This window comes from Clarias gariepinus, chromosome 20 (genome assembly GCF_024256425.1).
Source record: "Clarias gariepinus isolate MV-2021 ecotype Netherlands chromosome 20, CGAR_prim_01v2, whole genome shotgun sequence".
NCBI classification, from domain to species: Eukaryota; Metazoa; Chordata; class Actinopteri; order Siluriformes; family Clariidae; genus Clarias; species Clarias gariepinus.
The window spans coordinates 8,414,309-8,432,942 of record NC_071119.1 but is presented as its reverse complement, the minus strand read 5'-3'; the positions used below and the strand labels follow the sequence as shown (position 1 = coordinate 8,432,942).

General features: G+C 42.5%; 1 protein-coding gene across 1 annotated transcript in view; it reads right to left on the bottom strand.

Annotated features, from left to right (window-relative positions):
- The window catches only part of LOC128508497 (asialoglycoprotein receptor 1-like), a 357,167-nt gene that overhangs the window by 293,749 nt on the left and 44,784 nt on the right, over nt 1–18,634 (bottom strand). Inside the window, exon 4 of the mRNA XM_053479843.1 lies at nt 7,511–7,515. Coding sequence (XP_053335818.1) covers nt 7,511–7,515 — 5 coding nt within the window. The remainder of the gene's footprint in view (nt 1–7,510; nt 7,516–18,634) is intronic.

Below are 18,634 nucleotides of genomic sequence, written 5' to 3'. Positions count from 1 at the left end.
TCATTTACCAGAGGTTTAGATGGACAGCATACATGAATATTAAAATCTCCAGTAATTAAAATGCGATTAAACTTCAGCATAAACACAGCTAAAAGATCAGAAAACTCCTGAATAAAATCTGTGTTGAACTTTGGTGAAAGGTAAATCACAGCACATAGTATAGGTTACTTTAAGTCCACATGAAATAACTGAAGTTCAAAACTAGTATAAACTTCGGTGGAAATCTGTCGACACTGAAAACTGTTCCGAAATATTGAGACCAAGCCGCCACCGCGACCTGTCAGCTGTGGCGAGTTGAAGAAGTTCACAGTCCACAAGAACAAGTTCAGATAGAGGGCTCGACTCACCATCACTCAGCCAGGTTTCAGTCACGAAAAGAAAGTCCAATCCATTTGAAGTGAAAAAATATTTAAGGATGAAAGTCTTGTTTGCTAGTGATCTAGCATTAACCAAAGCCATCGTGACCCAGATGAGTCATCCTCGGGTTCCGACACGCGTCTCAGTGGACGGAGGTTCCGATGATTCACTCCTCCTCTGCGAAGACGCGGGAAAAGGTGACCGGGCACATGAGATGAGTGCGATGGCACAACAGGTAGAACCCATTGATAGATGGGTTGCAGTGAGCGCCGTGCAGTATATTAACCCTCAGGTAAGAGTCCAGAAATAGGTAACTGGTGATGCCGTTACCCCCGGCGCCTACGACATTTAGGGCGCAAACAGAGCGGCGTAGATTCACCGGTATGTTTGCTAAAAAGGGGGGTAAAGGATGTTGTTTACCTCCCAGATCTTGCTTATAAAGTCCGACAACAGTAGAGCGTATCATAAGAAGTGTTGCTCGATCGTACACCAAAAAAGATGAGACATTGTTAATAAAACAAGATGTAAACAATAAAACAATAAATAAAAATGCAGAGACCAGACGGCAAGCCACACACACCAGCGCCATCTCTCGGTTCCTAGGATGTTTAGAGAAGCACACAGTGTGTCAGTTTCTCACTTGTGGTTTGTTGAATGTGTAGAATTAATAAAAGAGGAAACCGGCTTTCAGTACAGCAGCAACACATCCAGTCACTTACACAGTGGGACTTCAGACAGACACCCTGAGTGTAGTTTTATCACTGAAACTTTTCTCCTGGGGGTCAAGGAAGAGCTAGGCTTCCCCAGTTTTTTAGACTATATGAGTCATTTTAATTGGAAAAAATCTTTAACAGTTCTGTTTCAGGTTTTTATGACCGGTGATTATGCTCTAAAATGCCCCCCTGCCACAGATTGCAACACACATAATCTCTATCCAATATAATATTAGAACATTAATTTATAGGTTTATGATTTACAAATTACACCAAAATAAAATACGCAATATAAAAAATACATTTTGTATATAAGAGATAGTTTTCGTATAAATTATATATATTTTTTCATATACATTTATATTTATGTATATTGCTTATTTTATAATAAAAATCTTCTGTGTAATTATTCATCATAAACAATATTTATTTATGTAAACATTTTTGTATTACATGACAAACCCCTGCAACATAAATGTGTCACAAAATAAACAGTATATGAGAATTTTTATTAATGGTCTGTCACGTGCCTATAATAGTAATATCATGTGCAATAATAATAAACCTGTGAATTTATGTTCTAATATAATATTCACTAGAGATTATGTGGGGGTGCAATCTGTGGCAGGGGGCATTTTAGCACATAACACCGGCACTGCACCAGTAACTGGAGTTTGGACATCGATAATTTACACAAGATAATCAAGTCCACAATTCAGTTGAACAAGATGTATGACTTTATTGATCATGAATATCACTGGGATCCGATACGTTAGTGCAGATAATAATATATATAATTCCCTTAATGCACGTCCAGGCACAAGTGGTTTTCTTTTAACAGATGACTTTAATGAATAGACACAGTGAAAACTAAAATCAATTAAAGACAAACAACAATTAACCTTCGTGTAAAATAAAAGACAAATCTTGATATAAAAGTGCATTCACAACAAAATGCAAACAGAAACATAACATACCTTGTTGGCTGTGTGCAAAACAAAAAGGAATTAGAGTTTTAGCTTTCTTTGACTCTTCATTATTAGCTTACAGCATGTGTTGTGTTTTCTTCTCCTTCTTCTAATCATTATAACATCTACCTCATAACAGCGCCCTCCGATGGTGTTGTACAAAATTATGTAATAAATGTAATAAAATAAACTTTACAAGCCAAACAAAGCACATAAAACAAAAATACATAAAAACTTCAAATCAAAATGTGGCAGTTACACTCCCACCAAATATCACAACCTTTGTGTGAGATTTCCAAACTAAACTGACACTTAAATATAAATGTGAACAAACTTAAGATTACTCTGCTTCAAGTAAAACAATAACCTTATGTACAGGTCGGTCAAGTGAAACTGCTTTAGTCGTATGTTTACAGTGCTTGTCCAATATGTTCACACCAACTAAGAGTCTAACCTTTCTCACTTTATTATCTGCCCCAGGGTAGACATCTGTAACTCTTGCAATCCTCTATTCGTTACGTGGAGCAAGATCATCTTGAAGCAGGACAATATCGTTAATCTTTAAGTCCCTTCTGAGGGCTTGCCATTTTTGTCTTGGTTGTAAGTTGAGTAAGTACTCCTTTCTCCATCTGGTCCAAAATTCGTTAACCAAGTACTGTACTCTTCGCCATCTTCTTTGAAGAAACAGATCTTCCTTCAAGAACTGCCCTGGTGGAGGTTGGACAATGGTAGACTTCATGGTTAGAATATGATTAGGTGTTAATGGTTCGGGTCCAGTGGGATCATTCAGATGTTCCGCAGAAAGTGGTCTGCTGTTAATGATCGCCATAACCTCGTACAAGAACGTTCTTAATGAAGTAGGGTCTAGTCTTTTTGCCGACTGGTCTAAGACAGCAGAAAGAACACTCCTTATAGTTCTTATCTGTCTTTCCCAAACACCTCCCATATGACTGGCTGATGGGGGATTCATGAGGAATTCACATCCGAACGCTTTGATCCTTTCTTGATCCATGTCTTTCATGAGATTTGCAAATTCTCTTTGAGCGCCAACAAAATTGGTTCCTTTTTCGCATCTCAGCGGACGAACATTTCCTCTGATAGCAATAAACGCTCGCAGAGCATTCATAAACGAGTCTGTACTTAGGTCATCTACCACTTCTATGTGGACAGCTCGCGAACATAGACAGGTTAGTACAAGTCCATAGCGCTTAAGCTCTCTACGTCCATCCTTAACATAAATTGGTCCGAAACAATCCATTCCAACATAAGTGAAAGGTGGAGTTGGTTCTGTCCTGTCAGAAGGTAGATCTCCCATCTTCTGTACTTCAGTACTTCTCCTGTACTTCCGACATTTAACACATTTGAAAATGTGAGACGAGACTGCACTGCTGCATCCGAGGATCCACCATCCATTAGCTCGCAGTTCGTTGGTCGTCATTCCACGTCCTTGATGCTGAATTTTGGCATGGAAGTGTCTGATAAGTAGTGTAGAAACATGACTGTCTTTTGGTATTATCGCTGGATGTTTGACATGTGGATGGAGTGCTGCATGGCTCAAACGTCCTCCGACTCTGAGTATTCCTTCGTCATCCAAAAATGGATTTAATTTGTACAGCTTGCAATTTTTGGTTTTCGCAACTGCTTTCTTCGTTTTCAAAGTCTGTATCTCATTTGAGAAAGCTTTTGCTTGAACAAGCTTAATGATTACTAGTTCAGCTTCCTTCCTTTCTTCCAAACTTGTGCTGTCTTTGGTGCTTTGTGTCAGACCTTTGTATTCTTTGATCTTTCTTCTTAACGCTGCCAGCGCTCTGACCAATCTGGACCAATCTGAGAACTTCTCAAAACGATCTAGCAATGTTCCCTCTTCCTTCGCGTTGATGTTACATACAAAGGCTTTGCGTAGTTCTGGATCATCTCCCTTGATCTCTCCCACCACTATATTTCTTTCAGGTAGTCCCTTTTTCCAAAGAAACTTCGGTCCTGTGAACCAGTTGGATGACTTCAATTGTTCCGCAGTCGAACCACGGGAAGCGTGATCTGCAGGATTATCTTCTGAAGCAATGTAAGCCCATTGTTCTGCTGTTGTACTAGACTTGATTCTTTGCACACGATTAGCTACAAACACATGAAATCTTCTGGCATCGTTATTTATGTAGCCAAGAACAACTGTGGAATCCGTCCAAAAGAACTCTTGTAGGTCTTGGATTTCCAATTCAGCTCGTAGCAGATCACTAACTCTTACAGCAACGACTGCTGCCGAAAGCTCAAGTCTTGGAATAGTCAGAACCCTTTTAGGTGTTACTCTTGACTTGCCCATTAGTAAGCAACAGTGGACTTCATCTTGTTGGTTAGTGACTCGCAGGTAAGTACATTCGCCATATCCTGAGACGCTGGCGTCTGCGAAATGGTGAAGCTCGTAGCTTCTGATTTGTCCAAACTCTGGGGGAATGAAACATCTTTTGATTTGTACATCAGCTAATCTTGGAAGATCTTGAATCCATGACTCCCACCGAGGCTTCAGATGCTCTGGAAGGCCTTCATCCTAATCCAGTTTATCTTGACACATTTGCTGGAGAATCTGCTTGCCTAAGAGTACAAGCGGTGCTATGAAGCCTAGGGGATCATAGATTGAGGCAACGGTGGAAAGAACACCTCTTCTTGTTAACGCATTAGCTTTGACTTGGACTCTGAACTTGAACGTATCTGATGTAATGCACCATTCAACTCCCAGAGCTCTTTCAATTTGTGGCAAACTCAGAGACATGTCTAGGTCTTTGACTGTTGCATGTTCTTCTTCTGGAATGGTTATCATTACTCTTTCGCTGTTTGACACGAATTTGTGGAGTCTTAATTTCCCTGTAGCGCATAGCTCTCTTGAGTCTCTCACCAGTTGGATAGCTTCACTTTCAGTCAACACACTTGCTAAGCCGTCATCAACATAGAAATTTCTCTGGATGAAGCGAATGACATTCTCCTTAAACCGACCTTGTCCTTGTGCTGCTAGGTGTTTCAAGCCAAAGTTGGCGCAGCCAGGAGAAGAAGCCGCTCCAAACAAGTGAACCTTCATCCGGTAGACTGATGGTGTTGTGTCCAGGTTTGCTCCCACCATAAAAAGCGGAGGTAATCTTGGTCTTCTCTTTTCACATGAAATTGGTGAAACATTCGCTCAATGTCGCAAGTAAATGCGACCGACCCTTTACGAAAGCGACAAAGAACGCCCACCAATGTGTTTGTTAAGTCCGGACCAGTTAACAGATGGTCATTGAGGGATGTGTCTTGATACTTGGCCGAACAGTCAAATACTATTCGGATTTTCCCTGGTTTGTGTGGATGATAGACCCCATGGTGTGGGATATACCATGCTGGACTGTTGTTTAACTGTTCTTCAGGGATCTTTTCTGCATCACCCCGAGAGATTATATCATCCATAAACTTGCTGTAGTCATTGTAGTATGCTTTGTCCTTCCTTAGTCTTCTCTCCAGGCACATCAAGCAATGAGATGCACTTACTTTGTTGTTCGGTAATTTGGGTCTTTTGTCACGGAATGGTAGTGGCATTTCATAGTGACTGCTTTCATTCAGCTTGATGCCTTCTCTGAGTTGCGTAAGAAACTTCAAGTCATCTTGAGAGACATGATTGTCATCACTGGCCTTTTCTGAGAAATCTAACTCAAGTGCTTTAATGATCTCTGAGGGAGTGACATCTCTTACTTTAGTCCTGTTTACATAGTAAACTTCACTCAGCAGATCATCAGAAGGTCTGAGATCTGGGATAACCTTCCTCACGATGATGCGATGGCTGACTCCGATGGCATCTCCATAGTTCAGGCATGGATTGCTTTGTCCAACTATGCTCCAGCCGAGATCCGTGCGCTGAGCGTATGGTTCGTCATCTTTACCTGACACGATTTCTCTGGGGAGTAGCGCTTGTGAGCAGTTATATCCAACTAACAGACCTACTTCACATTCCTGCAAAGGAGCTATTTCTGCTTGCAGATGTTTCAGATGTGACCAAGCCTTTGCCGTCTCACTTGTTGGAATGTGGTCTTGGTTAGCTGGGATAAACTCTCGTGTGAACGTTGAAGGTAGACTTATCCTTTGGTTTGAGTAGAAGCCACGCACTTGTAGACCTTAAAGTCTTTGAGACTGAATGACTGTGGTTTTTGATGTCATAGTAGACAACTCTAGCTTGACCGGTTCTTTAATGGCTTCTAGAGTTCCTGCAACTTCACTGAGAACAAATGTTGTATCACTTTGAGTGTCCAACAAGGCGTATGTGAGAATTTCTTGTGATGGTTGCGACTTAGATGAAAGCCAAACAGGAATTATTGCTGCTGTTTGCATGTTACTTTTTTGACGTATGACTCTGTTTGTCGTAGCTATGGCAATTAATTGTTCAGTTTGAGTTTGATTCTTTTGACTTGGTCTTTCGTTGCTTGAGTTTGTTTCATCTTGTGGCGTTTTTTGCTCCTCTTTGCTACGTTCTTCGTGTAGACAGGTAGGATGCCCTTTATTGCACCTTTCACAAACGTTTCTGTTGCTACAGCTTTTCGAGTAATGACCTGGCTTAAGACATCCAAAGCATAGTTTTTCTCCTTGAATAAACTTTACCCTGTCAGTTACTGCCTTTTCCAAAAACCTTCTGCATTTCGGAAGAGTATGTTTGGTCTTTTTGCAGAACAAACATGTAAAGGCTGTCTTCTCTTGAGAAGTTGTAGCCAATGTTTTAACTCCAATGTTTCTTTGTCTTGGAAGTTTAAATTTTTCTAAACTGTCAGCTTCACGTTGTTTCAGTGACTGCAGTGATGTAACAGGGTTACAAGCAATCTTTGCTTCCCTTGTTAGGAACGAGACAAATTGACTGAATGTGGGAAACTGGTCGGTCTCTTCTTCAATTTCGGTAACCTTGCGGTTCCAACATGCTGTGATCCAATCTGGTAACTTGGAAAGGATGTTTCTGTTCTCATTACAGTCATTTAAGATCTCTAATGACTTGATTTGAACCATGGCTGCCTCACAACTTCGTAAGAAATCTGTAAAATCTCTGAGCGCAATGCTGTCCTTTGATGAGATTTTGGGCCAAGCCTGAAGCTTATCTCTATAGGCCTTTGCAATCGAGAACGGGTTCCCGTATCGTTCATCGAGTACTTTCCATGCAGCAGCATAGGCAGATTCAGTTCCAAGCAGGAAGTATCCATCCAGTGCACTTTTAGCTTGTCCACTCACGTATCTGCGGAGATAGAATATTTTTTCATTCTCTGGAATGTTCTTTTGGTCGATGAGTGTGTGAAATGAGAGCTTCCAATCATTGTATCCCAATGGGTCTCCACTCAACATTGATGGTTCAGGAATGGGTATTCTACTTGCATTTAATGCTCCTGCTAGCAACTTGACAAGCTCTGCTGTACTATCATTCAGAGGGGTGGTTGCAGCTTGTGGGAAAAGGTGCTCTTGCTGTGGGGGAACACTTACTTGCACTTGTCCGAGGGCTTTGCTTTCCGTAATTATCCTTGTTATGCCCACTTTGTGCTCCTCTGTTACACTCATTTGGTCATACACTTGCATTCTTGCTTGAGCTGCACGTAGATCTTTTACCTTTTCTAAGTGCTGCAACCTTCTTTTCCTTTCATCAAGTGATCTTTGCAATGCTGCATATTCTTCCTCTTGTTTAGCTTTAATCCTAGCTTCATCCTCTTCTCTTTGCGTTCTCAGCTTAAGTTCCTCCGTTTCTCTTTCTAAGCGAAGGTTTTTGACTAAGGCTTCTTGCTCTACTGCCTTTCTTCTTACTTCAGCTTCGAGTCTATCAATTTCAATCTGCTCGATTTCTTGTTCTTCTAACACCTTTAGAACAGCTTGGCTTGCAGCTGCCTCTGCCGCAGCTTCTTGATGTTTTACAGAGGAGTTACTGGAACGGTCAGAGGTGCGTGATTTACAGACAGTCGACTCAAAGAGGGAGCCTACATCTGGCTAATCTTGTTCCTCTTCTGCAATCTTTCCCTGCATGTAACCTTCTGCTTTAGATACGATGAACTTGGAGATCTGCACACATATATCTACTTTGCGACGTGTTTCTGAATCGGGGGTTGTTACTTGACGTAGCTCATTATATGCTCGCTGGGTATCTACAGAAAGGCCTGTAACATCACCAACAATGTCATTGAGTAGGTCCTCACTTAATGGCTCCGACTGTGACAATGGTTGCTTAGAGGATTTGGCACATATTCTCCATTTCTCAAAGATGTAGTTAAATCTTTGCCGAAGACCTTTAATCTTTTCATCCTGCATTTCTTTTCCCTTTACTGTGAGAGTTTTGACCCTTTTGCTTCTCCTTAATTGGGATACAGGTTCTTGTGATACTTCAGGACAAGGAAGTTCCTCTTTTTCAGTATCAGTCTGAGAGTCTGTGCTAGGCTCAGGTTGGAAAAGGGGCTCATTTGGTTCAGTCATTTTAAATGTCAGTAAGCTGTATAAATTCGTCAACAATGCTTAATGTCCTTTTTGACATCAACAAAATCATAAATTATTTGTTGTATTAATGTAACTTATAATTGTATTGTAAATTAAATTTACCTTAAATTAACTTCAATAAAATTATAATACTTTGCAGCCTTAAAACCAACTCAAAATAACTTTTGCCACAAACTTCAATTTACAATATGGCCCTTTAACTTAAATGAACGAGAATGTTACATATACTTCTAAGATGACTGTCAACATTACAAGCAAATGAACAAGAGGATCTTACTGTCATTCACAGTTCGCTTGGTCAACCTTCAAACTTGCCCTTTAACTTGAGACTGCTCTAAACTTGCTGAGTGTCCAAGCTACTTTTGGCCTTATCTTGAACGTTGCTCTTCAAACTGCGCTCCTCACGTCTCAAATGTCTCTTTGTTGCAGCTCCGCCTGATGTTCTCGCTGCTTGTTCATGCCCCGACAAGTGTGCTGGCTCTTTGCTTCTGCCACCTCGTCATGCACTGGCCACTCGCGCAGATGTAGCCAAGATTTCACTATAATTCCCTTAGTGCACGTCCAGGCACAAGTGGTTTTCTTTTAACAGATGACTTTAATGAATAGACACCGTGAAAACTAAAATCAATTAAAGACAAACAACAATTAACCTTCGTGTAAAATAAAAGACAAATCTTGATATAAAAGTGCATTCACAACAAAATGCAAACAGAAACATAACATACCTTGTTGGCTGTGTGCAAAACAAAAAGGAATTAGAGTTTTAGCTTTCTTTGACTCTTCATTATTCGCTTACAGCATGCGTTGTGTTTTCTTCTCCTTCTTCTAATCATTATAACATCTACCTCATAACAGCGCCCTCCGATGGTGTTGTACAAAATTACATGTAATAAAATAAACTTTAAAAAAAAAGTTTATTTTTCAAATCAAAATGTGGCAGTTACAATATATAATAAATTCTCTTTCACCGTGTCGGTCACTTTTGATGTAGTTAAGCAGAAAGAAGGGCGGAGCTTCCAAACTCACAGAGATTCCAGACTGACGTACAGAGCTGTGAGTGATGGAGACGTACAGATCCAGACTCTGACTCTCTCTACACTCGACTAGCGGGAAACAAACACAACATGGGGCTTAACCGAGCTTTAGACTTTTAACTTTATTTTAAACCGAGCTTTAGACTTTTAACTTTATTTTAAACCGAGCTTTGGACTTTTCACTTTATTTTAAACCGAGCTTTAGACTTTTAACTTTATTTTAAACCGAGCTTTAGACTTTTAACTTTATTTTAAACCGAGCTTTAGACTTTTCACTTTATTTTAAACCGAGCTTTAGACTTTTCACTTTATTTTAAACCGAGCTTTAGACTTTTCACTTTATTTTAAACCGAGCTTTAGACTTCCGACAGACAAAACGACTTTCTGACATGTTTCCTGCTAAACTACACTGAACAACTTGAACCTGTAACTTCTTTCAGCCTCCGAGTCACTTTACACAGTATTTAATCCGGGAAAAGCAGAAGCTGCTCAGTCCTAAAGTATCTTTTATTCTCCGTGTCTGACCCTCGCCGTCTCTAATCGCTTCTCGTGCGCACAGGGGGCGTGTCCACATGGTGCCTCGCTTAGAGGAAAGTGTTCTCTGAGGGTCATGTGACCAAACGAGTTTGTGCAAAGTCTAAAGTTTGTGAAACAGGGGTAGCTGCAGCTCGGAGTAACGGGCGTGTCGAAAGGTTGCGGCGTGCCGAAAGCTCTTCATGATTGGTTGCACAAGTTGCCTGTTTAAAGGCTGATATTAAACGCTATTGTTCTTTCTGTTGCATTTAAGTAATGCAGCCAACATAATCCTTCATATTAAAATTCCATTATTTTCCTGTAAAATATAAATATTACAAGTATTCCTTTTTAAACATTCTTTTTTTATTGAAACAATACAAAAACATACAGAACATATTAAACACATTTACAAATAACAGCAGGAGCAATAAAAATAACAACACACACACAAGAGAAAAAAAAAACATTAATTAAAACAAATAAATATAAAGGACAAGGAACTATAGATTTGAAAGTCCAAAAAACAGATAAAATACACGAGAGGATCAGAATTATGTACAAACCGCAAAAAAGAAAAAATTCTAGAGACACTTCAGTTAAAAATTATATAATTATCTAGAAGTCTATTATTCTTCTTATTAAATTCAATTAATTTAAGAGAATTTAAAATTTAGGTTATTTCTAGAAGGAAAAGTGGAAAATACAATTGTTCCTTTTTAATTCTCTGTTTATGAATAGTATTTTGCATGTAAAATAAAATAATTAACAACAAATTCAAGCTGTTTATTTTCCACATTTTCATAATAAAAGATTATATCTTTAACAATAAAGAAGTAGGACACATAAAGGTGGTTCAAGAGGTGGTCTTTTAAAAGAATTAATTTTTGTTTGTTTTCTCACACTCAACAAACAAAGTTTCATTTAATGTATCACAGAAAGAACATTTATCCTCTACCTCCAATTTTTTTTAGATAAACTGAGTTTACCGGGTAAATTTTGTGGAGAATCTTAAAATGAACATCTTTTATTTTGTTAGAGATGCAGTATTTATTAGGCAAAAGCCAGGCTTTATGCCATTTAATATCTTGAATGTATGGTCTTTAATAAAATTTCCCTCTCGGAGTAATTCTTCTTTGAGTTTGAAAGATCCGGCGAATGTGTTTATTGTTGCATTTTTAATCAGATATATAAATACCATCCAACATTAATTTAGATTGTCTAAGCTCATGAGAACCATAAACTAGGTGACTCTTAATGAGCGTAATTAAACCGGGGCGAATAGCTTTCATTAATAGATTAAATTCTTTAGTAGTAACTGGAAGTCTATAGAGAATTAGGAACTGCTCATATGTCAACAGATTGCCAGATTTGTCAAACAAAGAAAGAATGTTGGAAATGTTATTGTCGAACCATCTAGGGAAAAAAAGAGATTTGTTACGAACCATAATTAGTTCATTGTTCCAAATGAGCATTTTGTGAGGAGAAAAGTTGTGAGAAAAACATAGTTTCCAGGCAAGAAGACATTGTTGGTGAAATTTGGACAAATCAACCGGCAATTTAGAAGGGGAATAATTACATTTTAAGACAAAGGAGAGACCACCTGTCATGTTAAACATATTATTTGGTATAAAGAACCATAAGGAATTACCTTGCATAAGACATCTTTTAATCCAGTTAACTCTAAAAGTATTGATGGTGTCTGCAAAGTCTAAGAAGTCAAGGCCCCCTTGAGTTTTACACCGGGAAAGCACATCCTTTTTAAGTTTATGTGGTTTATTTCCCCAAACAAAATCCAAGAAAAGCTTACTAATATCGTTAATACACTTATTATTAACAAAAAGAGAGAGGGACGGGTAAACGAAATGAGAAAGACCATCTGCTTTGGATAAAAGAACTCTACCCACCAGACTCAGATCTCTTTGAAGCCAACTGTTAAAAATTAGTTTTGATTTAACAATCTTATCATTAAAATTGAGATTTTGCCTAGATACACTATTTTTAGTTAATTGAATACCTAAATATTTAATTGTATGTTTCACCGGAATATTATTGAAATGAGAATCATTACATTCGTAAAGTGGCAATAATTTACATTTGGCGATATTTAATTTTAGACCAGGTGCATCTGAAAATTGTTTTACTAACTACAAAGCAAAAGTCAATTGGGTTTTGTCTTTTAAAAATAAAATATTGTCATCTGCCAGTTGAGCGATCTTTATTTCTCTATCAAAAACAGATATTCCTTTAAACTCTGGATCATGCAAGATAAAATGATAAAAGATAATGATAAAAAATTAGTGACCAGCAAAAATAAAAAAAGAGAAATTGGGCAGCCCCGTCTCACTCCACGATTAATTTCAAATCTATGCTTATCTTGCTGATTAATTATAACAGAACTATTTATTCCTTTGTAAAACATTCCAATAGTGTCAATAAATGAGTCACCAAAACCAAATAATTTGAGAGCTTGCAGAAGAAATGGATACTCAATACTGTCAAACGCCTTATTGTCATGTCTTCCATAGAGAGGAGGCGAACGCAGGTGCAGGTTGTCAGAATGAACAGAGGTTTATTTTGAAAACAAGAAAACAATGAACACAAAAGCACAAACTCAAGCTGAACCAGGCAAAATGAAAACTAATTGACTCAGCGACCTTGTTCCCAGACTGGGTCTGCAGGGGGCTGTGTAAAGCGCAATGCGAGTACTCCCTTCTTTTATGGGAGAGAAATCACTACGTGGAATGACTTTCCAAAGAAAAGCATACGTATAACCTTAATGCAAGTCCTTTCCTTCCAACCGCCACCTCCTGCAGACGCCACTCAGTCCTGGGAGAGAGAAAAACACACAAGATGGTGAGACACAAACATAACGTGCACATCAGTGACCAGACGAGGTGGTATGGGTTCGGCTGGGTTAAATAGTGTGAAACGGGAGGTAGACACAGGTGATATTTGTTTAGTGTTTGATTAAATGAATGGGGAAACAGTACCGACACAGACACACTAGGGGGAGACAAATGGCCACGCCTCAGTAATCCGGTGAGCCCGATCTTACTCCCCAGGACTGAGGTGGCCCAGATGTGACAGTCCCGTCCCCCCCCCCCCCAGGACTGGCTTCCCGAGGGAGGTGGGGGCGTGCTCTCTGCGGTTCCCGCGGGAGTCTGGACCCACCGGCCTGCTGGGATGGCCGGCGGGCGGGTCGGCCCGGAGGTCGCGGAGCTGGGCGATCCGGCCGCTCTCGATGGAATTTGGAAATGAGTTCTGGGCTCAGGATGTCTCTGGCCGGGACCCAACTGCGCTCCTCTGGTCCGTACCCCTCCCAATCAACGAGATATTGAAGGGAGCCTCCTCTCCTCCGGGAGTCCAGAAGTCGTTGGACTTGGAATGCAGGGGCGCCCGCTATTTCCACAGCCCCAGGGAGCGACGGGTTTGTGACACCCCCGTCTAGGGGCCCCCGAACCACTGGCCTGAGAAGAGAAACATGGAAGACAGGGTTAATACGTAGGTGATTGGGTAGTTTTAACTTAAAAGAAACGGGGTTGACTTGTGCTATAATAGGGAATGGACCGATGTACTTAGGGGATAATTTACGACAGGGGAGATTAAGGGTGAGATCCTTTGTCGAGAGCCAAACTCGATCTCCTACCTGGAGCGAAGGACTCTCTCCTCGCCGTCTATCAGCGAATTCTTTGAACCGCTGAACTGCTTGGGAGATGTTAGTATGAGCATCCTCCCATACTTTCTCCGCCCTGTTAAACCACTGATCCACTATGGGGACATTAGTGGGAGTGGCATCCCAGGGACAGAGCGGAGGTTGATGTCCGAGTATGCATTGAAACGGCGTTAAGCTGGTCGAGGAGTGTTGAAGTGAGTTTTGCGCATACTCCGCCCAGATTAAACAGTCTGCCCATTCATGCTGTCGACTACTACAGTATGCGCGGAGGTACCTCCCGAGGTCCTGGACAGTCCGCTCTGCCTGCCCATTAGACTCGGGGTGATAGCCCGACGTTAGGCTAACAGTGGTCCCCAACTTCTGGAAGAACGCTTTCCAGACTTTTGCGATAAATTGGGAACCACGATCAGAAACAATGTCCTCCGGGATGCCATAGTAGCGAAACACTTTAGTGAATAGGGTTTCTGCCACCTGGAGGGCGATTGGGAGGGAGCGAAACGGAATGAATCTACAACCTTTAGAAAAACGGTCCACTACTACTAAAACCGTCGTGTACCCTCGTGATACCGGCAGGTCCGTCATAAAGTCCACCGCCAGGTGTGACCACGGCCTGTTCGGTATCGGAAGGGGCATTAATTTACCAACAGGTAGATTTCGGAGGGTTTTAGTTTGTGCACAAACTGCGCAAGACGAAACTACTGTTCTCACGGTTTTCCACATATTTGGCCACCAGAATTTTGGTTTTAGTAATTTACCTGTTTTTAATATACCGGGGTGACCTGAAGCCAAGTTGGTATGTGCTTCGACTATGACGCGTTCTCGTAATGTCTCCGGTACGTATGTTCGGCCCGGAGGGCAGCCAGGCGGCACGGGTTGGAACCGTGTAGCCTGCGCGATCTCTGAGTCGATGTCCCATACGATCAGAGACACTACGAGTGACGAGGGCAATATCGGTTCCGGATCATGGTCTCGGTCCGGTGTGGGAAAACAGCGGGAAAGCGCGTCCGCTTTTTTATTCTTTGAGCCGGGACGATATGTGATGGTGAAGTGGAAACGCGTGAAGAACAGCGCCCATCGGGCTTGACGAGAGTTTAGTCTTTTTGCTTGTTGGAGGTATTCTAGGTTCCGGTGATCTGTTAGCACCGTGAAAGGGTGTTCGGCTCCCTCCAACCAATGCCTCCACTCCTCTAACGCCGCTTTTATTGCTAACAGTTCACGATTGCCGATATCATAATTGTGCTCGGCAGGTGTTAGTTTACGAGAAAAGAAGGCGCAGGGATGGAGTTTCCCTGGGTGGCCATGGCGCTGTGACAGCACCGCTCCGAGTCCGACCTCCGACGCATCGACCTCCACTACGAAAGGCTTGGTGGGGTCGGGCAGTTTTAAGATAGGCGCGGAGGAAAAAGCTCGTTTTAAGCGCTGGAATGTGGTGCGCGCTTCCAGTGTGAGCGCACCTAACCTTTGGGGTTTTCCTTTTAGTAAGTGAGTGAGCGGCGCTGCCAGCATGCTAAAACCTCTAATAAAGCGCCTATAAAAATTGGCAAACCCAAGAAAGCTCTGTAGCGCCTTCACTGTTGTGGGTTCCGGCCATGACTGCACTGCCGTTACCTTGGCAACGTCCATTTCGACCCCCTGTGGTCCTATGCGATAGCCGAGAAATGCGATCTCCGTTTTATGGAACTCACATTTCTCAGCCTTCGCATAGAGCCCATGTTCGCGCAGTCGACGTAGAACAGCTGTTACATGATGGACGTGTTCATCATATGACCGAGAGTATACCAAGATATCATCCAAGTATACTATGACAAACCGGTTTAACATATGACGAAACACGTCATTCATGAACCCCTGAAACACCGCAGGTGCGTTTACCAGTCCATAAGCCATCACGTTATATTGGTAATGACCTGATGTCGTGCTAAACGCAGTCTTCCACTCATCTCCCTTGCGAACACGGACGAGGTTGTAAGCGCTGCGGAGGTCGAGTTTTGTGAATATGGACGCGCCGCGGAGCTTGTCCATAGCGGCCGGTACCAAGGGCAGTGGGTGCTTATATTTTACTGTAATAGCATTGAGTCCCCTATAATCAATACAAGGTCGAAGACCCCCCCCCTTTTTTCTCGATAAAAAAAAAACCTGCCGATCCCGGAGACGTGGACCTGCTGATGAGTCCCTGCCGGAGAGCTTCACTCACGTATTCCTCCATTGCCTGTGTTTCTGTTATAGACAATGGATAAATGCGCGAGCAAGGCGGTGTTTTCCCCGGCAGGAGCTCAATCGCGCAGTCCCACGGACGGTGAGGAGGGCGTCGCGCGGCTGCCCTAATACTAAACACGTCACTAAAACTCTCGTACTCAGATGGCACCGTGGTAGACATTAGGGCGATAGGGCTTTCAATGGTGGTGGCTTGGACCTTCAACGTGGAAGGTTTGCAGAATTTTGCGCATCTGGGGGACCAAGAAATGATGCGTGAACCTGCCCAATCAATATTGGGATTGTGGGAGCTTAGCCATGGGAGACCCAGCACGACGGCTTGGTCCATCCGCGAAATTACAAAGAATTTTAATTCCTCGGAGTGACCCGGGAAGGTTAACCGTAGGGGCACGGATAGAAGTTTAACTGGCGATTGTTTTAATGGTTTGCCATCTAGAGCTTTGATTTGAATCGGGTTTGGAAGCATCGACACAGGAGCTCGCAGCGCGGAAAGGAGAGAGGAAGAAATGAAATTCCCAGCCGAACCGGAATCTATTAAAGGGAAAACAGAAACAGAGTGGTTATGATATGCGAGTGATGCACGTAAACAAAAAGCATGATGTGTGCGTGGGGGTGTGCGTGCAGTTACTCGAACTAGAGGACAGTCTTTGAGGAGGTGCGTGCCCCCTCCGCAGTACAGACAAAGTCCGGACGAAATCCTCCGGCGTCTCTCCTGGGCTGACAGGCGAGAGGTGCTGACGTCCATGGGTTTCGACTGCATCGCGCGGTTCGACGGGGGTTTTATTGAGGCTGTCCCTGTGTGAAAAGTCAGTTCTTCCTCCTCCGCTTTTAGAAAGGGGAGGGCGCCGTCGTCCGCGGAGGTGCTGGTCCAGTTTGATAGCTAGCTCGATGGTGTCATCCAGGTCGAAGTCTGCGTCTCGGCAGGCTAGCTCTAGCTGGAGGTCTGGTTGCAACCCGTCCCGGAAGCGCGCGAGTAAGCTTTTCTCGCACCAGCCACTCTCCGCGGCGAGAACTCTGAACTTGACGGCGTAATCCGCCACCGATAGGTGTCCCTGTTTTAGCCTCAATAACTGCTGTTCCCCCGTCTTGCCGTGATCCGGATGCTGGAAGACCGTGCGAAAGGCGTGGAGGAACCGGCCGTAGTGGGACGTCACCATCCCACCCGCGCTCCACACGGCGGTGGCCCAGTCCATCGCTGGCCGGTGAGCTGTTGGATAATGAAGCTGACAGATCGGGGTAGTCAGCGAGGTACAGCTCACAGGCCATGAGGAACTTCTTGCACCCCTCCGGGTCTCCAGCGTATCGTTCCGGGGGGGTGGCTCTAGGTGGTGATGGTGTGGAGCGCTGTGGAGGAGAGGCAGGGGCGGGGCGGTTGACCGAGATGTCGCGCACGCTGCGAGCCAGGTCACTTACGGCCCTGGCCAGACTGTTCATCTGCCCCTGTTGCCGGCGGATGTAATCCAGGATAGGGACTTCATCTTCTGGGAGGGGGGTCCCTGCTGCGTTCTGGGAGGTCTGGTCATCTGTCATGTCTTCCATAGAGAGGAGGCGAACGCAGGTGCAGGTTGTCAGAATGAACAGAGGTTTATTTTGAAAACAAGAAAACAATGAACACAAAAGCACAAACTCAAGCTGAACCAGGCAAAATGAAAACTAATTGACTCAGCGACCTTGTTCCCAGGCTGGGTCTGCAGGAGGCTGTGTAAAGCGCAATGCGAGTACTCCCTTCTTTTATGGGAGAGAAATCACTACGTGGAATGACTTTCCAAAGAAAAGCATACGTATAACCTTAATGCAAGTCCTTTCCTTCCAACCGCCACCTCCTGCAGACGCCACTCAGTCCTGGGAGAGAGAAAAACACACAAGATGGTGAGACACAAACATAACGTGCACATCAGTGACCAGACGAGGTGGTATGGGTTCGGCTGGGTTAAATAGTGTGACACGGGAGGTAGACACAGGTGATATTTGTTTAGTGTTTGATTAAATGAATGGGGAAACAGTACCGACACAGACACACTAGGGGGAGACAAAAGGCCACGGCTCAGTAATCCGGTGAGCCCGATCTTACTCCCCAGGACTGAGGTGGCCCAGATGTGACACTTATAGAAATCGAGAAATAGAATTAGAGCATCCGAGTGCACCAAATCAGAATAATCCTAAAGGTCAAGCACCAATCTTATGTTGTTCAATATATGTTGATTTTTAAGGAAGCCTGATTGCGTCTCTGAAATAATACTGTCCAAACCCGTTTTCAACCTGTTAGCATAGATCAGGCCAAAATTTTGTAATCAATGGTCAAAAGTGTAATAGGTCGCCAATTTTCAATTAAAAGTGAATCTTTTTTAGGTTTTGGAATAAGAGAAATAATCCCCTGTTTCACTGTAGTTATCATTTCTTTCTGTTCTATATATTCATTATACATACCAAATAATGGGTCTTTAATGTATTCCCAAAAATGGAGATAAAATTCTACTGAAAGCCCATAGAGACCAGGAGATTTACCTTACTTCATTGAGAATAAAGCTTTCCTAACCTCACCAATTGTTATATTAGAATCACAGGTTGTCTCATAACTGTTGTTAATTACAGGATTTTTTTTTTCTAACTTTGTCAATAAAGAAATTACAATTACTTTGAATTAAATTAGAGGAATAAAGGGTCATTGCAGATTACTTCTTTAATCTTAAG